Here is a 24983-nt window from a genome sequence, read left to right as displayed (position 1 = left end):
AAGCTTGACGAGCAAACTGGCAATCTCTTCCTGCTTATTGGTTTGACCATTGACTCTCGAGTAACCTAATTCTTGAAGAAAGACTGTTGGATCTTTAGACACTATAGCCTGAGGACTTTCGGAGTTACCAAGACTGCTCTGCCTCAATGAGCAGTCTTTTTGAGGTTTTTTGACTGACAGAATGGGCAAAACTGTGTGGAGAAGCCTAAGAATCCACATTTCTCACAGAAATCATGTTTTTCTTCAGGGCAGTCTCGGAAACTGTGTCCTTCTTCATGACAATTCAAGCATACACCACGCTTAACAGGAATGTACGCCTTAACAATCCTTTGTAGAGCGCTAGTCTCACTAGTAGAAGGTTTCGGTTCGGGTTGTCTCTTATATTCCGTTTGATTATTTCCCTGACTTGTTTTAAAATTTGGCTTCTGTTGAAAATTTTGCTGATTATTTACTTCTTCTTTCCTATGTTTTGTGGGTTCATATTGATTATTGGCCTTTTTGTAATTCGGGTTGAAATTTCGTCCCTGATATCCTCCTTTAAATCCCTGTTGAAATTTATTTTCCGGTTCATTTCTAGGGCGGTACTGTGGCTTTTGACTAATCTCTTCTATTTCAGGTTTAGCTCTCTCAAACCTACTCTCTTTTCTAGCGTAAACTTGCCAATTGATTGAGTCAAACTTTTTACCAAACTCCCTCATTCTAGGAATGGAATTTACGTTAGCGGCCAACATCGCTGTTCTACAATCCACCCTCGTATTCCGAAATAGGACATCAAACTTCCTCGCATCGTCCCACTGTCGAGACATGCTTCGAAAAATTCGAACCATATCGAGATAATAGTCCTGGAATTTCTCCCTTGGACCTTGTCTACGCGCATTCGCTAGCCGTTCGTATTGGTAGTCAATGTCTACAGGTAAAAACTCACTCTTAAGCTCGCTTACCAAATTTTTCCATGTTTGCAATTCGTTATTTCCATTAACCTCCATAAACCACGATCTAGCCTTACGTGTAAAAAGGTGGTGTGCAGATACAAACAGTTCTGCTTCCGTAAAACCTTCCGACCTTGCATTAAATTCGACTTCTTTGAGAAACTCATTCAACCTTCTCCCGTTATCCATACCATCGTATCTAACCGACCATTTATGCAATGGTAACCGACTGTTTTTCGGCTTTTCCGATATTACTGCTTGACTAACTTCCTGATTAACGTGCTGGGCAAGCTGTGGTACTCTACTTCTATCAACAACACTCTCAATTGATCCGTACTTTGTTTTTACCCATTGATAAAAATCTTGCTCTTCATTAACGTTATCACGCGCCTCATTTTCACTTTGAATCGATCTTCTTTCTAGTGGTGTGCTAATATTCCGCTTTATTTGCTCTGGTTCAAGTGGCTTTGCTACTATAGAAGTTTCCAAAGCGTGAATCCGCTGGATCAGTTGATTCACTACCTCTTTCAATTTAGCGTTTTCTTCCGAAAGTTTTGTAACTTTTTCCCTATCATTCATATCCACACCTCCTACTGCACCTTCCAATTCGACGTCATCATCTATCTCATTAACCTGCTCTTCACCATTCTCATTCTCATTATTCTCATTCTCATTTGGCTCCCCGGTCACGATCTGTTCATTCACTGGGTTATCTAATTCTTGTCCACCTATTTCTTCACGCATCTTCCTTAAGCTTTCATTTAAGATTTGCAATTCTGCCTCTCTCACCTCCATAAGTGGCGAGGTTACCGAATAAAATTTGTTCAACAACCTAATACATTCACCTGCTATCACTGCTATGCAGTTCAAATCTTCCTCGTCTTCAGCAAAAGATTTCAATCGCTTGATCCTAAATAAAACGTGAACAATTTTTGATTTGAATTTTTGGTCCGGTTCCTTTGGAACCTTTGGTCCTTCTAACACGCTCTTCACTGCCTGAAGCTTTTCATCACACCATTTCAACTCATCAATCAAATCAATTCCGTCATACTTGTAGCTAATGTTCACTTTATTCTCTTTTTCAGATTTAAACAGTGAGCGCAAAGCTCTCTCTCGTTTACTACGCGATTCATCTTCCATATCTACACCACGAAACAGTAATTCATGATGCAGCTCGTCATCGGCCAAATGAGCGACATTCAGCGAATAGTACTGCGCCTGCAACACGGCCAATTCCATTTTTCAACACTGGTCAACGAAAATTTGAAAATAATTTGAAAAAAAAACTACCTAAATCTGTTGTGAGCGGTTTTGCACTCTAAAAAAAATTGAAAATCCTAACAATTGAAAAATCCTAGTTTTAAGAAGTCGGAAATAAACCCACTTTCTTTTCCGGTGTTTCACTCACTCCGAAATCACACCGCACTGATGAACAATGTGCTCCACTATAAAACCTTCAACTACCGACTCGTTTTTCAAACAATCGTTATTTTTACTCCTTTTTGGACCATCAAAACCCCTCCGAATACAATGAAATACTTTGCAAGCTAAGCCAGGAATACACTTCCAAATACTTCCCAATTGAGCTCTCGCCGAGCGGTGTCACGAACACGTGCGCAAATTTGCTGGTTGAAAATACTGCCATTTGATTTTGCTGGGAACAGCTGATCTTTGTTTATGTTTTCAACCAGCAATCTTTAAGTAGTGTTGGTGACATGTAACGTGTATGTACACGAGCGCAGAAACCACTATGCCAATTGTCTCGTGAAGGCCTGGATGTTTTCCCAGAGACTTCTGTAGTAACTAGCTATTTCAAATGCGATTTTCCAAGCTTCAACCTACAAGAAACTGACGGTAAGTCAATTTTATGTTTGGCGCCAAAGTGTAATTATCGGGTAACTCAATCGGGAGCACCACAGAGACTCCCTGATTCAAAACCTCAGGGTCGGCACGCTCACCAATAAAACTCGCGGTCAGGAAGTTCTCGCACTTAGTTTCGTCTACCACAGAAGTTCTTGAAACACTTTATTATCTAGCTAGCTTCACTCCCACTTTCTTAGTCTAATCTAACCTTAGCGGGGCCCCTTCTTCTTCTCCACCACTTTACTGCTACCGGACCTCTGCAACGATGGCTTCTCTGTCGTAGATCGGTGCTCTACCTCGACGACGATACAGTACGACGATGTCTTCTGGGGTGGCTTGGGGTATGGGCCTTGTAGATCCACTACGTGTCCTGGTCCTGCCGATATGGTGACGGATCGGCCTTCGGCGGGTTCGTTGCCGGAATGCTGCCCAGATGGACACCGGGACACCGCAGGGACGGTCTACAAACGCTATTTTAAACCGGCGGGGTTCTGCAGTCCACTTCGCCTTCACTTCTTCCACGTCTCAAACTGTATTTCTTCTCTCTAACTATCTTAATCCTTCGCTTTTAACTTTTTGTTATAGCCTTTAATTGCTGACTGTTTCAGTCGACGAACTCTGGGCAAGTGATAGAATTAAGGAGTCGTCGACTGTCTTGCGGTCCCTGACCTCGTTGCACGGTCATTGCCCTCTTCATGAGCTCAACGACCCCATTACGCCACCCCTCAAGGCTACCCAGAAGATGGTAACCAAGCCCTCTGGTGGTGGGTTTTATCACTGCGGTGGGAAGGTGGCTGCGTAGAGTAGTCTAGGGTGGTGGAGTACAACTAAGGCTGCTCGGGAGTTTGAACGGTGGAAACATAACGAAGTACAAGTTTTCCTGACATTTCACAATTTAAATTCTACGAAACGCTAAACACGAATTTCCCGGTGACTCTCACGACATAAAATAACCAACACTTACAACTGCTACACGCTTGCCTCATCTCCCACAGAAAACGTGGTCGTGCTATCAAAATCAATCAAACTCCTATTCGTCTTGTACGAAACCTCAAAATTTTGGGAATCATATTAGACTCGAAATTCAACTTATTAAAACACTTCAGAACAGTTAAAGAAAACAGCGGTAAGAAAATCCATTTATTGCGTATTTTGGGTTATCGAATCAAACGAAGCAGTAGAGTAACGCTGCTAAACATAGGATTCGCTTTAATTGTCTCGAAAATATTCTTCGGCCTTGGGCTTACGAGCCTCAACATCGAAGCAATGCAACGGATTCTTGGTCCCATATACAATGAAGTGGTTCGTCGAGCAACTGGAGCTTTTCCCACAAGCCCTGTTATCTCAATAATGTCTGAAGCTGGATGCCTTCCCTTTAATCTAGCACTGATCCAAAGGCTTGGCCAACTGGCTATCCGATTACTGGAAAAAAACGAAACTGACGTCGAATATCCTTTAGTCAAAAGAGCTAGAGATATTATATTGGACACCACAGGATGGTCTCTCCCAGTCGTCTGCAAATTGTTGAGGCTAACAGACAGAGCATGGTATGCATCACCACCTAAAATCGACAATCACCTTAAGAATAGCATCAGAGCTGGCGCAAGCAAAGAAACGGTACTGCCCATGTTCAAAAGTTTCATCAGTAATCGATACCCTACTCACGAACAAGTTTTTACAGACGGTTCTAAAGACAACAATAATATAGGCGCCGGAATAGCTACGTCTGATAGGCATATTAGCTTCCATTTACCAGACGATTGTAGTGTTTTTTCAGCTGAAGCTTTTGCTCTGAAAGCCGCAGTATCTAACATACAAGCTGGCAAAAAAAACTATAATTCTAACCGATTCTGCTAGCTGTATTGATGCTCTGAAGAAAGGTTGGTCCAAACATCCATGGATACAGTCGATCGTAAAAATGACAGAAAACCAAGACATCGCATTTAGTTGAGTCCCAGGTCACTCTGGGATAAGAGGTAATGACAAAGCTGACGAAGCGGCTAAACAAGGAAGAAATGAAACGAAACTAAATATTCCGTTACCGGCTCAAGATGTTCTGCGATCGATGAGAAACAAGTTCTGGGAAGTATGGCAAACGGAATGGCATCGGACCCAAGTTCATCTACGGCAAGTCAAGTCCTTGCAAATATCCAGACCGGAAGTGCCCCTCCGAACAACGTGTATTATCTAGAATGCGTATAGGACACACTCGAATCACTCACGTTTATTTGATGACTAATTTGCCACCACCAATGTGCAACTTTTGTGGAGTACAGCTGACAGTGCAACACTTTCTGGTAGAATGTCGAGGATTCGAACAAAACAGGAAACGTTGCGGCATAAATGGTTCAACTGCTGAAATATTAGCTTACAACACAGCAAAAGAAACATTATTAATTAAGTTCCTAAAAGATTGTAATTTATTCAACGAAATTTGACAAACTGTTCTTGAAATCATGTAACTCTAGTTTAATAACTATCTGACACGAATGCCATATGTTTGGTAAAGTGTCATTAATAAATAATAATAATTATTATTATTATTTTTAAGACATTAAACACTTTATTCATATACACTACACTACATTTATTCTCTTAAAACTAAAATACAAGTTTGGTCCCTGACCACCTATCGATCTGCCTGTTGATCGTCTTCTTACTATACTAACTTAAGTTTACATTGGCGGGTATCGACCTCAAAAGTGCATTTCTCCTGCTACTTCTACACTATTCGTCGCTGTCTTCAGTATTAGTGCTGAGGAGCTATCATTGGTGTGGTTGGTAACCATCCCAGTAAACACAAACTCGTATACGATAGCGCATATAAGTACAAATGTGGAGGCGATATATGTAAATGCGCCATAAGGCTGCGTGTAAGATGACCGTATATCGCCTCCACATTTGTACTCTTATATCCCATCATAAACGATGGTGTGTTTACTGGGATATCACACCGTGGTAGCAGAATATGATCCACAGCGTTCACTCAGAAACACGGGTAGTCACAGAATGACTAAATTTTAGTAGTTTATGACTATTTTCTATCTGCCTCTTTTTCATTCTGCAGGGAATTTTATTCCTGTTTGTCAATTCGCCTGGGTTGAAGCATTGCTAAGCCTCAACCCAGGCGAAATGACATTTAGTGTAGAAATTCACAGCAGAATGAAAGAGAGGCAGATAGAAAATAGTCATTAATGCATAAACTTTAGTAATTCTGTGACTATTTTTATTTCTGAGTGTTGATATTATAACAGGGGGGTAGTGGATGGGGATTTTGATTCATTCCTCGACATACTCCCCCTCCCTGAAATTCCGGAATTTCTGAAATGAAATAAAACCTCTTCGAACACAGGATGGGTGGCATGTGATCGACCTAATGTGGATGGGTTCCTTCAGAAGGGGGCAAAGGGCATATTTTTTCAACTGCGCGTTTTGACAATCCTGAAGCGGTCTTCAGTGTAACGACAGGTACGATTATACTCTATGCCCAGGGAAGTCAAGGAAATTTCCATTACGAAAAGATCCTGGACCGACCGGGATTCTAACCACTCGGCTAAGGAAGGCGTCCATGCATACATTACATTTAAATAATTGAATCTGGGCCGCACTTATATCGAAAACTGTTTGCTCTTATAAATTACAGTCCAGTGAATCATTCCTAATAATGGTGGATTATCGATATTCAAGAAAACATTTTGAAATGTGCATAATAGTTATTGTATTATGATTCTATGGATATGTGAGTCGGAGACATTTTTTGTCGAAGGCAAATGTTTGAATCACATATCAGGGGGGCGATTCCAGATAAATATTGATCTCAAGGGGGCGAAAGCTCAAAAAGTTTGGGAAGCACTGCTCTAATGGGTAAAAATTTACCCATTTTCGAATAGGATCTGTCAAAACATGGGTGAATTTAAAATCTCGTAAGGGTAAAAATTTACCCATTTCTAGTATCCCCTTGCTAAGGCTTACCAACAATGCCCCAGTACCGCGGATGGGCCGAGATGACCGACGTCCTTGTACCCAAGCGTTGGACCCAGCTGTCACCAGAATGTGATAAAGGTGTATAAAACGTTGTTCCCTTTCCTTACTTTTCCTACCAAACGATAAATAATTAAAATGCAATAGATAGCCATATAGGGTGCAGAGCTACCTGGACATTTCCATGATTCACTTTGGCAGAGAGGTTTCTCTCGGCCAAATTGTCTGAAACTTTGTTATAAGAAGCGCTTCAGTTCGATGCACATTGTGGCCATATATGAGCTCTGTAGCTTTTAAAAACCCCACTGCCGAAGTGAATCAAAAGTGCCAAGAATAGGATCCGTCTCCCTATCTGCTTTCGTGTTTTAAATTTGTGATCGCTGAGCCCTGCTTTCCTCTAACTTTACGCTTGTTGCTTTGGTCCACCCTGGACATTTTTTTTTTTTTGGGATGTCGGTCCACCTACCCTCCAATTCCTTCACGGAGCCATTTTATACGACCATGAGGTCCAGCACAAAGCCAGGACCGTGGACAAAAGGTCCCTGTGAACAAAGTAAATCTAACAGAACACGCTCTATTGTATTATTCAATAAAAATAAGGTTTCATCAAAAGTTCTAGGACGCTTTTACTAAATTAGTAATTTATGGCTTTTTCTATCTTATTTATTCTGCAGGAAATTCCAATTCTATTCGTCTATTCACCCGGGTTGAAGCATCGCTAAGCTTCAACCCAGATTAAATGAGTGTAAAAATTGCATGAAATAGAGGCAGAAAATTTGTTGTAAATGTATACCTGGTTTGAAGCAAGAGTCAAGTCTTTGAACAGCTCGGACGTATTTCATATTTGCTCCGCTCGAAATAAATGGCGCGCGTTTGTTTTTTTTCTCTTTGGTCTGCTGCGTAAGTGAATCATGCCGTGCGCGAGTAATAATTGTACCGTCAGTGACGATAAGCATGTGTGGTATTGCCATGGGTAGTGCGGAAAAAAAAATCCATGCTGCGTGCGTCGGTGCTCAAAGGAACCATGGGGCAGAGTATCCTGTCATATATGCTTCCTCTCTGTTATAACTGTCAGAAACGATTTGTACTAGAAGCGAACTTTGAGAAGTTTTTCAATCAGCATCAAGAGACCAACAAACTCAATAAATTATTGATGGAGTCAAATTACAAAATTTCATACAATTTAAATAAATTCGATATTAGCGAAGGGTTTGAGAGCATCGAAATGCTATTAAACGTCCTGAAAAGTGACTTCAAAGCCATCGCAGTATAAAATAACACTACAGCTGAAGAAATCACTGTTCGACATATCAATGCAGGCTACCAAGAACAGCATAATAGAATATGTTGATATACTTACTTCCGATTTGACACGGGAGCTTAAGAATATTTGCACTGAATTTTATAAAGTCAGCAGTTTGATTATTGATATGGCTAGTCATTGTTCAGAACATAATGTAAGCCATGCAAATTCATCATCGGCAGATATCATAGATGAATTGAAGCAAATTTCAAGCGCTGTAAATTACCCAGAAAAAAGACAACATCTTCACCCCCATTGGAATCACACCCAAATTTGGGGACAGAGATGATGCCCGCGCAAGCTGAAAACAATTCTTACTGACGACTGCTTGGAACGCAAAAAGTTTGAAATGCTAGGTGGGCAGAATACGATGTGATATGTTCGGACTATACTCACAAAAACTCACGGGGTTCACTTAGACTTCTTTATTAGTCTACGGTCGGGATACAAAAGAGAGCCCCAACAGGGTGCTCCCGCCTTATATACTAGAGCTACCGGAAGTATACACAGTACATTGTTCATTGTTTACTAATCTACTGAATAACAATATAATTTACTGTATGGTCATCATTTGCAAGATAGTCTTGCCCAAAAGGGGTAGGACTCTACACTACACTGCAAACCGGAGGTTTTCTTTTCCTTTGCGATCGTCTAAGCTTCGAAAAATCTGACCATTTTGATTGCATGTTTTGGTTTTTCTTAATGATTTTTTTCTTTACGATAACTTGTGGTAATCGAGTTTTAACTTGTAAGCTAGTGGAAACATTAGGGTGGTATTTGTCGCTTAGTTTCGATTTTCGTATGGATGAAACTTGAACTATTCTTACATTATCATTAATTTCAATTCGGTATAATGTTCTTGAGAGTTTGTCTATAATTCTACCGGGAATCCATTTACAAAAAGATTTAAAATGATTCATATACATTATCTTTTCTCCTTTGTTAAACGATTTAACAATTTCTTTTGATACAGATTCATTATTCCTTTTATAATCAGTTCTTAGGTTACACTGCTGTTTAATAGACAATTTATCAATTAGTGTCTTAGGCTTAAATTTGAACATTGCCTCAGAAGGAGAGAATCCAGAGACAGCGTTAGGAGTATTTCTGTATTTGAATAAAAAGTTGTCTATCTGCTCGTCTATTGTTAATGTACGATATCTGAGGTCAAGTAAAAACTTTTTTAGCGTATTTTCAACAGTTTGAAGTCCACGTTCGGCTAATCCGTTTGATTCTGGATGGTACGGAGGTGATTTCGTCACTTTTATGCCTTGTCGATTGCAAAAATTGATAAACTGATAGGCATTGAATGGTGGCCCATTGTCCGATACGATTTCCACAGGGCAACCCAACAGTTACAATGAATTTTCGGAAATGATCTATAGGCCTTTTCATGTGACAGATCCGTCTATGCATTTGTTTACATCGGTGGAGGACCGGTGCTAACAAGGGCCTGTCATTTTCATATAAGAACTGTCAAAGTGCTTCCCGATCAGCTGATTTGAGACGTCATGTGAATAGGCCTATAGTGGTTATCACGCCCAATGGTATGGGTGCCCTAGTGTAGATGTAGTTGTGAACCTTAGAGGAAAACAATATGCACTCAGTCTCGAAAAACACCCAGAAACCGGGTGTAAACTTTATTGAGGATGCAATCCCTGCACCTACTGTCCCAATACTTATGGACTCTACTGTTCGACCAGGTGTCCACATTTTTATATCCTGAAGTGTAAGATCTTTTTCATCAGTGTAAATCAAAACAACCAACATGATTAAACGTGTTTTCCTTTTTCTCTAACTAAATCGAGTTTATTCGCTTTATTCAAGTGGTCCATCCGAATTCCCACTTTGGGTTGTGGGCCCGGTCGTGTTCCGAAAGTTACGGTTTCGCGAAAAGTGTCGTGATGGAGGAGGACCTGCGCGGGGAGCGTTACCACCTGGCGCTGTTTGACGGATCAAACTTCAATGCATGGAAGTTCCGTATGCAAGTGCTTCTGGAGGAGCACGAGTTGCTGGAATGCATAGAGACGGAGGTTGATGACGTGCAGGCGCTAAAGGTGGAAGTCGATGATTCCCCGGACGTCCGGCAGCAGAAGGCGAATAAGAAGGAAAAGCGTGTGAAGAAGGACCGGAGATGCAAATCACTTCTGATTTCGCGGATTCATGACTCCCAGCTGGAGTATGTCCAAGAAAAGCAATCACCAAAAGAGATCTGGGACGCCTTGAGCAGGGTGTTCGAGCGCAAGAGCATCGCCAGTAGAATGCACCTAAAACGGCAAATGCTGAGCATGCGCTTCGAAGGTGGTTCACTGCGGGATCATTTCCTGCGATTCGACCGGCTCATTCGAGAGTATCGTGGCACCGGAGCGGACATGGACGAGTTGGATGTCGTATGTCACTTGTTGTTGACGCTTGGTCCAGCGTATTCGATGGTCGTCACGGCTCTGGAAACGATGCCGGAAGAAAACCTGAGCATGGAGTTCGTGAAGTGTCGTTTGCTGGATGAAGAGACGAAGAAGAAGGGACTAGATGTCGAATCCGGCACTGTGAGCAAGGACACTGCTGCGTTCACGGGATCGCAACAAACGAAGAAAGTGTTTAAGTGCTTCGGTTGTAAAAAGGAGGGCCATAAGTTGGCCGAGTGCCCGAACAAGAAGAAGAAGAATGAAAGGGAGAAAGTGAAAAGTGAGAAGAAATCCAAAGCGCATGTAGCGGAGCAGAAAGGCGTTTGCTTCGTCGGTGTGTGTGGAGGAAATAAACGGGATCTGAAGCGAGTGGAATGGTTCATCGATTCTGGTTGCTCTGACCACTTGGTGAACGATGAATCCCTGTTCGACAGTTTGAAGCCACTCGACAACCCGATCGAAATAGCTGTCGCGAAAGACGGAGAATCGATTACCGCCGAATATTCGGGAACAGTTAAGCTTGTGTCTAACGTTAACGGGAAGTTGATTGACTGTTCGGTCGAGAATGTGTTACTAGTTCCGGAGCTACGGTGCAACCTTTTCTCGGTACTGAGGGTTGACGAGGCGGGTATGAAAGTTTCGTACGAAAACGGAAAAGTGATCATACAACGCGGGTCGGACACAGTCGCGAGTGGTTCCCGGGTTGGAAAACTATACCGTTTGAACTTGTTTTCGAACAAGCGCGGCGCGGACAAAGCTCTGTTAACGTGTGGGCGTATCCCGAAGAACTTAGAGCTGTGGCATCGCCGTTTCGGCCATTTGAATGCCAAGAGCTTGGCGAAGATGATCCGAAGTGACATGGTTGTCGGAATGAGCGTGAAGAACGGTGAACCGGACAAAAGTGTCGTGATCTGTGAATCGTGCGTCATCGGGAAGCAAAGTCGGAAGCCATTCGTTACCCGTGAAGAGAGAAGGTCGTCGCGAGTGCTAGAGTTAGTCCATTCGGACGTATGTGGACCGATTACGCCCGTCGGTTTGAACGGCATGAAGTATTTCGTAACATTTACGGACGATTGGAGCCATTTCGCTATGGTTTTCCTAATGGAGAGCAAGGACGATGTGTTTGAGTATTTCGAACAGTACGAAGCGTTGGTGACGGCCAAGTTTGGCCAGAAGATAAGCCGTCTGCGTTGCGACAACGGCGGCGAGTACCGGAGTAAGCGGTTTGATCAGTTCTGCAAGAAGCGTGGTATCCAAGTCGAGTGGACCGTACCATATACCCCGGAGCAGAATGGGGTCAGCGAGCGGCTAAATCGAACGCTCGTCGAGAAGACCCGATCGATGCTGACCGACTCCGGAGTGGACAAGCGCTTCTGGGGTCAGGCCATCCAAACTGCAGCTTTCCTGTCTAATCGAAGCCCATCAAATGCGATCGCGTCGAATGTCACACCGTTCGAGCTCTGGGAGGGGAAGAAGCCGAACGTCTCCAAGCTGCGAGCGTTCGGTTGTCCTGTCTATGTCCACGTCCTGAAGGAATTGCGGAAGAAGCTGGACGCAAAGGCGTGGAAAGGTGTGTTCCTTGGCTACGCGTGCAACGGATATCGTGTGTGGCATCCCGAGGAGAAGCGGATTGTTCATGCACGAGATGTTGACTTTGTGGAGACAGTCGGTAAGGCGTCGACAAAAGGTGAGTCTGATAAACCTTTGTTAGATGTTGTTATGGTTCCCTTGAGTGATGATGAATCAAATGCGAGTGTGATCGACGAGGAGGTAGAAGATGCGTCTTCCGAAGCGTCGGACCCGGCGTCTGATGAAGAGTTTGCAAGTTTCAATGATGGCATGAACGAGCACGAGCGTAGCGATGAGCTTGAAGGAGAGACAGCTGGGGAAACTGACGGTGGCGACGGTGGTTCGGGGCGACCACAGCGTGTGCGAAATGCTCCGGCATGGCACAAGGATTACGAGGTAGAATACGCCGCCTACGCTTTGAACGCCACAAGTTACGTCGAGAACCATCCCAACTCCATCTCCGAAGCTCGTAAGCGTAGTGACTGGCCAAAATGGGAAGAGGCCATTAACGAGGAATTGTATTCGCTACGAAAGAACGAAACGTGGACGCTGACGAAACTACCAGAGGGACGAACGCCGATAACGAACAAATGGGTGTTCAAGATTAAGCGGGGAATCAATGGTAAGCCGGATCGCTACAAGGCGCGTCTGGTCGCAAGAGGGTTCAGCCAGAGGTACGGGCTAGACTATAGTGAGACTTACTCCCCTGTGGCCAAGCTTGACACTCTCCGAGCTGTGCTAGCGTTGGCGAATCAGAAAAGGATGTTCGTTCACCAAATGGACGTCCGTACAGCTTTTCTGAATGGCGTGCTGACCGAGCAGATATTTATGGTCCAACCGGAGGGCTTCGAGACTGGAGATCTGGTCTGCCGGTTGAACAAGTCAATATACGGACTGAAGCAAGCATCACGCGCCTGGAACGCTCGCTTTGATGAGTTTGTTCAAGGGCGGCTGAAGTTCATCAGGAGTACGAACGATCAGTGCCTGTATATCCGACGATTTGGCGACGAGGTGGTGATCATTGTTCTCTACGTTGATGACGTGTTGGTGATCAGTTCGTCGATGCGCGCTGTGGAAGCTGTTAAAAGTTGCCTTTCTAAGGAGTTCGAAATGACAGACGCAGGTGAAGTACAGTGTTTCCTTGGAATGAACATCGATCGTGACATGAAGGAAGGTGTAATGCGCATAAGCCAGCGGCAATACTTCGAGGATATGTTGCGGCGGTTTCGAATGGACGACTGTAAGCCTGTATCGACGCCCCTGGAATGCAGACTGAAGCTAGCAAAGGGCGAAGAAGAGAAGCGCATTTCGGATCCGTACAGGGAGCTGGTGGGTTGCCTAACCTACGCTTCCGTCACCACTCGGCCGGATTTGGCAGCGGCAGTCAACTTCCTCAGCCAATTCCAGAGCTGCCCGAATTCTGAACATTGGGCGCATTTGAAGAGAGTTTTACGCTACGTCAGAGGTTCGCTGGATATGTGTCTGGTGTACAGAGTCAACGAGAAAGCACCAACACTTGAAGTCTTCACGGATGCTGATTGGGCGAACGACGTTACGGACAGAAGATCGATTAGCGGGGCAGTATTCAAGGTGTTTGGATGTACGGTTGGCTGGACTACCCGGAAGCAGAACACAGTATCGTTGTCTTCCACGGAGGCAGAGCTGAATGCTTTGTGCAATGCTGCGTGCCACGAGATGTGGTTGGTACGGCTGCTGAAGGATATTGGGTGCAACATCGAACTACCGATCACGTTTCACGAGGACAACCAATCGACAATACGGATTGCGGAGGAGTCGAAGGATTTTGGTCGTCTAAAACATGTTGACGTCAAGCTACATTTCCTGCGCGATCTCGTGAAGCAGAAGAAAATTCGTTTGCAGTATCTACGATCTGAAGACCAAGTGGCCGACATTATGACGAAGGGGCTACCAGCAGGAGCTTTTCGTCGGCATCGTACCGGTCTTGGGCTGGTAAATTGCAGAGATTGAAGGGGAGTATTGAGGATGCAATCCCTGCACCTACTGTCCCAATACTTATGGACTCTACTGTTCGACCAGGTGTCCACATTTTTATATCCTGAAGTGTAAGATCTTTTTCATCAGTGTAAATCAAAACAACCAACATGATTAAACGTGTTTTCCTTTTTCTCTAACTAAATCGAGTTTATTCGCTTTATTCAAGTGGTCCATCCGAATTCCCACTTTAAACTTTTCAAATTGGGTAATATTTCCATATGCATTTTGATGAGTCTGGAAAGCGTGTGCAAGTTTCTTTGAGGAAAACAAAAACAAACTGTGTATGACGAACGTATGCTAGTCTACGTGTGTTCAAATGTCACTAAGCTCTATAATCGATTTTGCATTAGATGTATTCAGACGAAAAACTTAAGCGTCAACAATTATGAAAAATGTGAATTTTCCAAAATAGAACAGATCCACATGCACTCGTTCTAAAGCGGATGATGGCTTAGGCCAGGGCACAGTAACAGAGGGTGTTTTTTCTGAATTTGTTGGCAAACCGAGCATTCATTGATGAATTCTTCAATATCACTATCGATATTCCTCCACCAAACATATTGCCTAGCCAGCATTTTTGTACGAACTATTCCAATGTGGCCTCCATGTAACAAACGCAAAATATTTTTTTTAACTCGATCAGGAATCACTATTCGATCTCGATAAACTAAACAACCATCCTCTACTGACAAACAATTTTGAAGCTTTTAATAATACTTCATCTCAGGAGCACCATGATTCATTTTCGACCATCCCGATTGACAAAAGGTCACCAATTTACTTATCAATGGATCTGTTTTGGAACATTCACGGATCATTTCTAAATCGATTGGCAGTTCTTCTGAGATATTCAATGATTTTACAAAATCTACCTTCGTTTCATCCATCAATGGCAATCTTGATAACGCTTCCACATGTCGCATTTTCGTGGAGGATTTATATTTAACCACATAGTTGTACATAGATAATTGTACTGCCCACCTTTGTAATCTTGCCACTGCAATCGCATTTTTACATTTCTTGGGATTTAAAATAGCTTGTAGGGGTTCATGATCTGTGTGTAACTCAAATTGGTATCCGTAAATATACTTATGAAAACGATTAATCGCGAACATTATTGCCAGTGCTTCTCTATGCAACTGTGCATAATTTTGCTCCGCGGGGGATAATGTGCTAGAAGCAAAAAGTACTGGTTTAAGTTCTCCGTTAATTTCATGAGACAAAATTTCTCCTACTCCACGCAAAAAAATCCGTTTCCCTATCCGTAAACAAAAAGCAAATAAAGCCTTAACAACTACCGAAAAGCTAAACATTACATATACTATGAAATTGAATTAAATGGACAAATTGATGTGAAGTTTTGCGAAAAAGTTACACGTCTTCTCGGTGCGAATCGAACTCACGACTCCCTGATCTCTAGTTAGGGCGCGTTAACCCTACGTCACAAGAGGACTCATGGACGCAGAAGATAACCTGAATTCGATTTCAGCTCAATGATCACATGGTTCTTTTTCGCAAAGTGCACCTCTTTCGGAAGAATTAGATGCCCATCCAAACACAACGCTTTCTATAAATATCCAATGCCTAGCCCGAGAGCGCATTTTTTTAGGTACACTGAAAAAAATCCACACGCTTGATCCGTGTGTTTAAAATTATGGATCGATTCATGAACGTCTATGTCGATTTGCTGTGATTTTCTTACAAACTTCGTGTGTATTACACATTCAATTCTTTAGCTTTGCTTCATGGACTGATTCATCAACCGACAACATGAATTCCATATTTTTCCACATAAGTTCCTAAAGCTTTCCATTTCAAATTCGTATGCATCAACCTATGGGTGCTATGGATCATCACCCAACACGGATTCAGTGTGTTTAACTTATGATTATCTTGTGTCATGATCATCATGTTCATGTTGGTCGATTTGAAATCGATGAGCTTGCTGTCGATTTCCGTGTTCCAAATTTCTAAATTATTAGTGATCAACCCATAGCGAACTAAATTGCGGATGGACCTCGTGTCGAACGACAGTCATCATCATGTTCCAAAGGGAACAGGCAAATTCTGAAGTTGAAAGTGTTAGAGGAAAATTTGCGGATTCGTTTTTCTTTCTATTAGTGAAGATGTCCGATTGAATATGAGGAGTTCATTCTAATTTTCTATAAGGTACCGCGGGGCAAGTGGGAACGAAAAAAACGATAGTTCAAACAAATTGTTCAATAACATTTTCAAATGTCAATATTTTTCAAATCCAACAACACAATCACGTTTTGGCAACATATTTGCTGGTGTGTGCATGAAACTAATCGAATAATTTCGAAATTGTGAAAACCTCGGAAGAAAGTTTTAGAATGAGCCATTGGACGCAGTTGCCTCGCTAAACGGGGCAAGTGGGACACATCCAGTTTCATGCGTCAATCCACATCAGTAAGTCAAGCATTACAATAATAGGATTGATAAGTCATAGATTTTTAATTTTAAGTACATATTTGATGTACATAAGGGATCAACCATAAAATACGTTACGTTTTAGGACCCTTTATTTAATAGTATGTTACCTCACATTTAATATTAACTGAAAATTCCTCATAAAAGCGTAAAGAGGAACTAAACATGTTCAAAATATGTCATTTATAAGCTGTTAATTAAAATGTAGCACATAAACAATCAATAATTGAGGAAATTATAAATATGTTTTGTTATTATTTATATGCATGGCAGAAAACCACCTTATGGGATGGAATTGTCTACTTAATTTGGTAGAGATAACAAATAAAGTTCAAATAAAATAGAAAAGTAATCGTTATCATGATGCATTTCAAATTTCAGCTGTATGTTTGTTCAATTTTGAAGTCGTATTTCAAAAATAAGAAATAAATTAAAAAATAAAGAATAATAACACTTTTCTTCTCCCTTTTATGCAATTACGTAATTTGAGGTTGATCTTTTTTTTATAAAAATCATTTGTTTGAATGTTTTAGTGCTACTCTCTAGGAAAATGTATGAAACGTGTACGAAAAGTTTTGATTCTGGTTTTTGTTTTGATAGGTCCCACTTACCCCACGCACAAATATATTTTGGGGTAAGATAGACCGTCGAAAATTTCATATGAAATGAAAACAAAATACTGGTTTATCGTTAGCAGCTTGTAATAATACTTAAAATTATAGCTTACTGATGGAAATTCGATTTAAACACATTTATTTTTAGCGAGTCAATGCAAGACGTGAAACGTGTCACAATTTATCATACAAGTTGAAAATGGCGCTGAACTGACAACTGTTACATGAACCACATGGTAATAAAAATAACAATATGTTTTGTACTTAATACATTCCATGTCATTGTATCTTCAACTTTCTAGAAGAATACCCCCATGAAAAACTTTTCCTAGTTGAGCTATGACGAAACGCCCCACTTACCCCGGATTCTCACTTGCCCCGGGGTACCTTAAATAAAATGCATTACGTCCAGCGTTGGATATAATGTATGGTGTTAGAGAAAAATCGGATTCCACTAACAGATTTTCCTAGCTTTCAGCTTCAAATAAAATGAAATATGCTAGTCCCGGGCTTCCCAAATCATGGATTTGCGGAGCCCCGCTTGTTGCTGACTCACTTGTTTAAAAAAAAAAAAACATTCAATGCGATAAGCAGAGGAGCCTCGAATCCATATTTTGTGGAGCAAGATTTCTTCTATCAAATTTCTTCTTCTCATGACATTCATGTTCTATCACACATGACTATCTAAAGCCACTACATTTCGAATTCAATAATCAGTTGTTATTCATGATTTAATATTTAGACATTCATGTTTGTTTCTCATGACAACCCAATATTGATACACATGCTATTATACCGTGAAGTCAATGACGAAATCCATATGGCTACCACACTCAAGTCATGTGGTTTTCCTCATTGCGCAAATCTATAAGTAAACCACACGACCTTGGCGTGTAGATTTTTCTCAGTGTAGTGAAAGTACCACACATCACTCGCCACCGACGTGCTGGCTGAGATTTCTATTGTGTGGGCTTCCAATGGGTCACACAAAACCCACAAAGCACAAAATAGTCAAGCAAATTTAGAAAAGTATCTGAGTATTTGTGATCAACTAAATTTAATTATTTCTAATGCACTTACAGATTATAACATAGGTTCCCAAACTTTTTGGTTGCGCGACCCACCTAGTCAACAAGCGTATTCCTTGCGACCCACCAGCGAAAAATAGTTCAGTGGCATGTTTTATACTGAAACTTCTGATGTCACTTATTATTTTGTTGTGAATTGGATTTGATGACAAGACGTTATTAACATTGACTATGATTGATTAAAACTACACTGAAAAAAATCTTTTCTTTTTATAATGCACAACTGATTGTTACAACTTGAAAATATTAACATAAAAAATTCGTATAACAACACTAAGAATTGTTTGAAAATCTAGACGCCTATCAAAATTCAATAAAAACCGCAAAACTAATAGTCGCAAGAGTCGATCTTCCATTGTTCAATATTGAGTCACTGAACCACACTGGATCAATATTTTGATTATAATCGAATTTGCATGTACCTCACATGTTTTTATGACCTGAAGCCTGAAAGTTTGAATATATTCTGTCTAAGAATATTGGATATTATCAAATTTAAGGATTATTTTACATACCTATTTCAAGAAAAGCTAATTTTGCAGCTAAAACTGTCCCATACAAAATGTGAAGGAAATTTTCTCCGACAGAATATTTATTATTCTTCCAAACACAAAATCTTAGCCCAAATGTTAAACTTGTCATGGGCTTTATAGCCGTGCGGTTAGCGGCGTCAGTCGTTCAGGCGTATTGTGCTACGGAGTGTGGGTTCGATTCCCGCCCCAGTCGGAGAAAACTTTTCGTCAAACGAAAAATTCTTCACTGGTCCACTGGTCGTTCCGTGTGTCCGTTGTCTAATGTTAGTTATGTTCAGTCTGTGCAGCCCATGGCTGAAGACGGTGTAAATTGTCTTTTTTTGTTCGTAGAAATATCTGAGTAGCATGAAGGCTCAATAATATTTGAGATTTTGACACCGTGAATCATACTGGAAATCCAAAAATATCATTAGTACTATGAAGTTCCTCTCAAACAGCCTTCAAAAAAAATGTTCCATTACTCGATATTTCCATAGGTGGATAATTCCTTAACTCATGGAAGTTCGATTGTAGAATAAGTATGTATGTATTAAGAAAGAACAACTAAAGAATAAAACTGTTTATGGTTCTATTTCTGACAACCTTTTCTTTAGTAAGTATTCGAATATTTTAGCCTCCGATCTTAGCTTTAGAATAGTATTGATAGTTCCAACTGATCACCGGAAGAAACTGTTTTAGTAATAATATGATAAATAAGTTGCAACAAGTGGCCAAAATTTTAGGAAACATAAAAAACTCTGGAATTCAATTCATATATTGGATTTTTTTCGCGACCCACCAAAGGCTGGCTCACGACCCCCCAGGTGGTCGCGACCCACAGTTTGGGAAACTATGGATTATAACATAAAAACCGAAAATGAAGTCAAGTCATGTCCAAAGAATTTCTTTAACTATGTCAAATCAAAGATTAATTCAAACAATTTCCCATCAAAAATGACATTAGACGACAAAGAAGGAAATAACTCAGACCTTCTCAGTCATGTCCAAAGAATTTCTTTAACTATGTCAAATCAAAGATTAATTCAAACAATTTCCCATCAAAAATGACATTAGACGACAAAGAAGGAAATAACTCAGACCTTTTTGCCACTTTTTTCTAAAAAACTTACACGAATTTCTCTGATAATGATCGTGATTTTGGATATTTTTCATACCTTCCAGAGATATCAAGGGATGTTGGAGTAAATCAAATTCATGTTCAAGACATTACGACAGCTCTGAATGATTTAGATGCTATAAAAGGATCAGGACCAGATGAAATCCCACCAGTATTTATGAAAAATTTAGCGGTTGAACTTACAACTCCACTATTCCGGCTCTTCAATATGTCACTTGAATCTGGTGAATTCCCAAAGGAATGGAAAAAGTCGTATTTTTGGTCAAATTAAACACAGAATAACAAATTCACAACATGGCTTCTTTAAAGGCCGTTCAACTACTACAAACCTCCTAGAGTTGTTGATTGGCAATGGATAAAGGTAACCACGTCGAGGCTCTCTACTCTGATTGAAGTAAAGCATTTGATAGACTTGATATTTCTATGTTAATTTTCAAACTGAGTAAAATAGATATTGAGAAAATGCTGCTCAAATGGATTGCATCATATCTAACTGACCGGCAGCAAATAGTAAGATTTAATGACAAAAAATCCAAACCAATTCAAGTCACATCGGGTGTTCCTCAAGGCTCCACACTTAGGACCTCTCCTTTTTATTCTATATGTTAACGACGTATCTGTTATTCTTAAAATAACTACGGATTCTTATGTATGCAAATGACATGAAATTGTTTTTAGAAATCATGAAAGATGACGATTATTAAACATTTCATAATGAATTACTTCTATTCATTTATTTATTTATTTATTTATTTCGTCAAGCATAGGTAGACTACATACAATAATTACAATACTTTCTTACATGCTATGGATTACTTCTATTGTTCTTTAGTCGTGTTTTAAGCTGCTTTTTAGACATAGTTATGCCAATGAATTCGCAATGTACATTATACTGACGCATCATACGGTTTATTGGTCCGTTCTGAGCATAATGCGTTCTGCATGATTTTTCTGAAAATAATTTTCTTGTTCTTAAATGCGAGAGGGTGTGTAGAAGTTTAGTTGAGAAAGAAGTGCAACAGAGTCTACACGGTTCGAAATAATGTTGTTTATAAAGAGAAACATTGCGAATTCCCGGCGTTGCTTAAGTGTTTCCAAGTTGATGAGCATGCAGCGTGCTTCATACGACGGAAGTGGCAGTACAGTCCAATTCCATTTCCGGAGGGCGTATAAAAGGAATTGCTTCTGTACTGATTCTATGCGTTCTTCGTGTACGACATGATACGGGTTCCATACTAGGTGACAGTATTCCAGAATTGGTCTTACATATGTAGTATACAATAGTTTAATAGTATATGGGTCTTGATAATTGTTGCTGAACCTTACTTCTATTTAATATCTGGTGTTTTAAAAGTTTATTGAAGTTGAATGTTGAAAAATGTAATCTAATAACTTATAGCAGAAAACGAAACACTCCGAATTTAATAATAAGGTTAGGAAACCAACATGTTAAAAAATGTGATAAAAATAGAGATCTAGGAGTTATTTTGGATTCCGAAATTAACGTTCGTTGAACATTACAACACAATAACTCATAAAGCGGGCATATTCTTAACTTCATAAAACGTTTCGGATATCATTTTCAAGACCCTTATACGATCAAAACTCTTTACATTGCTTATGTGAGTTCCATATTAGAGTATTGTAGTGTTGTCTGGTCCCCATATTTGAAATCACATGAAGAAAGAATAGAGTCGATTCAAAAGCAGTTTTAACTATACGCACTACGCAAATTAGGATGGACTGTATTTCCTACTCCGTCATATAAAGCACGATGCATGTTGATACCGTGCACCCCCACTAATTTGAACGGTACCTCATGCAAACCATCGGGGTTCCATTCGGCAGTCCTCTTAATTTGAACATCTAGTCATCCTAGAATCGTGTTTCTGGTTACCTCTTTCACTGTTTTGTTTTGATTCTGCATTCGTTCCACGGCGTTTCATTTCACTTTACTCCGTTCCCTGAGCTTAATGACGTTTGAACCATTTTTGATCTGAACGATGTGCAAATTAGCGGGGTACAAATTAAAAAGTGTACAGATTAAATGTGGTCAAACCACCGGGGGTACCCGGTAAACATTCAGACGTTAAACAGCGACGGGAATATGCCATGGTCGCATTTGTTAACGATATCGTTTCACAACGTATTGACTCAACTGAGCTATTATCCAAATTAAACTTTTATGCTCCTAACCGACAATTGCGTCATTGAAATTTGTTTACTTTAGATCGTTATCGTACAAACTACGCTAAATTTAGTCCTCTAAATCAAATGATGTCTGTTTACAATGAGCACTGTGAAATGATTGATCTAAGTATGCCCCGGACCAAATTCTAGTAGTCTAAAAATGATTGACGAAATAAACAGAATAAAAATAGTTGCAACTGCTGATTGAGGTATCACTCAGTAGTTGTCTAGTTGAAGGATACATCTACTGTATTGTACCGGTCTTTATGATACGCTGCCCGGTCAAAGGAGCTCGTGTGAAACGATCGAAGTCAGGAGGAGCTTGGATGGAAGACGGAGGATGTACGAGGTTCGAAATGAGGAGAAGTTTCGAGACTTGATAAGACGATCGTGAGTAGAGGTTGCGACCCTAAGGAGGAGTGTTGGAATCCAGGTAGTGTCGCACCTCAGGTAATAGAAACGTCTTTTGAGAAGCATGCGTCATCGTAGGTAGAAGTTTTTTTTTCTATCTTTATCAACGAGATTTTTAGCCCTGGGCTAGTTCATCTCGGGACCAACGGCTTTACTTCCCTTCCGAAGGAAGTCGTCACTGAAATTTTTGGTGACTATCTCGGGGATGGGATTCGATCCCAGGTCCTCGGCGTGAGAGGCGTGTGTTCTAACCACTACACCAGGTCCGTCCCACCGTAGGTAAAAGTGTGGCAGATTCGTTGAGAGAGGTATGATATTTGTGTAGAATGATGAATTGTAAATGAATATCTGGTTTGAATAAAAAGAGTTGCAGCTGCTGATTGAGGTATAAGTATAGATGTCTAGTTGAAGGATACATCTTCTGTATTGTATTCCTTTATGATTTGCAATCGGATGTGGACGGGCTAGCCTCGCTGGGGTCTGCGTGATCTTAGCGGACTAGCTCTTCAACATAAAGTTTGATTTTTGACCAACTTCGCCGCGTCACAAGTCGATTCTCAATAGTGCGCATAATGCACACAGCAAGAGCACTATAGCGAAGCGAGTCGCGACGCGTCAAAGAAAAACATTTTTCGACGCGAAGCAGTATAGGGTAAGTGTTCCCTTAGTTGTGGGTGTTCCTATAGTTGTGGTAGCGCCGTTTTCACTGATTTTATTACATTTGCCACACAACCGACACTGCCAGCCGACGAATTGGCTTGTTAATACACGGAATAGTTGAAAAGAGCGTTCAAATTGCTTTAAAACTGATGAAATATCACTAAAATTGCTAAAACTGTTCTTGCTTGTACCAATAGTTGCGGTAAAGTGTTCCTATAGTGGAGGATCCCATAAGAAAACCACGGATACCGCAACTATAGGAACACAAATTAAAAATATACCGCAACTAAAGGAACATTGTACCAATAGTGGAGGTATTATTTTTCACTGACATGCCGTGGATTACTGCGATGAAATATTTTTTCTCATTAAGTCAATGGTCGTTACTTCCCGTTACAACATTAACACGTATATTAATTGCGCTTCTTGAATTTAAGCGGTCAAATGAAGTTCAATAGTGCTTAGTACCTCCACTATTGGTACATCTACCCTACTCATTGATGCATAAACTTTAGTAATTCCGACCGTGACTATTTTTCTTTTTCCTTGTACTTACCGTAATAAATTAGACTTGTAATGTTTCTGCGTTTCCTTAATGTTTAGTTGCTTCTTCTGGAATATTTCAGTAGTGAACAAGTACCCCGTATACGATTTCCTGAAAGACAAGATAATTACGTATTTAATTGAGAAATATAATCAAATAGTACAAAAACTATTTGAGTGCATTGTAAGACAAATAAATATCTAATTCACACATTTGCAATTCAAATTAAAGCTAAGAAAAAAGTTCAAATTAAAAAAAAATACACTAATAAAAAATTAACACTAAGGAATTTACAATATTATTTACATTTAAGCCCTCTCAGGGTCTATCCGGGAGAATCGTTTATCTTCTGGGCGGACTCACTTCCCACACTAATTCAGCAAAATGGAATTCAACAAAAGATAGAAAATAAGGGAATCGTAGCAAAATAAATAATTACACTCTAAAGATTATTTAAAATATGAATTCAATTGTTAGATTTATTCAATTTCAAGGAAAGGGAAATAGGGTTAATAGTAATGGTTTTGCAATACACCTGGCGCCGGTTGGCGGGTCATTTGTCGTTCGCCAACTGCTGGGGGTCTTGTCTGACGAATCAATGTTCGGACATCTCGAGATGATCCGCTGAATTTTTCACTTCGATGTCGACTCTGAGCACCGGGCGCACTTCGCACTTCTAGACGGGCGAGGGGTAGCGAACGGCCTTTCGTCGCGCACGGCCGAGGGGTGGTAAGCGGCTTCGTCGATACGTTATCCACTGTATCCCAGGGCTGACAAATTGGCACAATCACTGTCGGTATAGATTCTACCCCAGTAGCCCGAATACCATTACCCCGAATGCCATTAGCCCGAATGCCATTACCCCGAAATCCAAAACCCCGAACGAGCCATAACCCCGAATGACATTACCCCGAATTAGAATATCATTAGGAAATGTCATCAATGTCATCATGTCAACATAATTTTAAATTCGGGGAAATAGCATTCGGGGTGATGGAATTCGGGGTAATGGTGCATTCGGGGTAGTGGAATTCGGGGAGTTGGCATTCGGGGAAATGGGATTCGGGGTAATGGGGTAGAATCGTCGGTATAAACCCGCGAGGGCAGCAACTTTGTCCACTCTCGTCACACAATAATTCTCACTTTGTTCCTGCGAAGAGGATTAACTTGGTCACGATATACGAATTCGAAAATTACAACTTTGGCAAAGAAAGCTATCAGTTAATAAGTGTGGAAGTGCTCATAAGAACACTAAGCTAAGCGGCTCTGTCCCAGTGAGGACGTTAATGCCAAGAAGAAGAAGAAGATA

At 40.7% G+C, this 24983-nt stretch overlaps 1 protein-coding gene across 3 annotated transcripts in view; it reads right to left on the bottom strand.

The window, feature by feature from the left end:
- Positions 1-24983, bottom strand: part of LOC23687751 (gamma-glutamyltranspeptidase 1) — a 698533-nt gene that overhangs the window by 575308 nt on the left and 98242 nt on the right. For all 3 annotated transcript variants that reach the window (XM_021851045.1, XM_021851035.1, XM_021851054.1), the window contains exon 2: positions 23687-23785. In XM_021851045.1, the coding sequence (XP_021706737.1) occupies positions 23687-23785 (99 nt within the window). The remainder of the gene's footprint in view (positions 1-23686; positions 23786-24983) is intronic.

The sequence above is a fragment of the Aedes aegypti genome, chromosome 1, assembly GCF_002204515.2.
Source record: "Aedes aegypti strain LVP_AGWG chromosome 1, AaegL5.0 Primary Assembly, whole genome shotgun sequence".
Lineage (NCBI taxonomy): Eukaryota > Metazoa > Arthropoda > Insecta > Diptera > Culicidae > Aedes > Aedes aegypti.
This window is presented reverse-complemented; position numbering and strand designations above follow the sequence as displayed.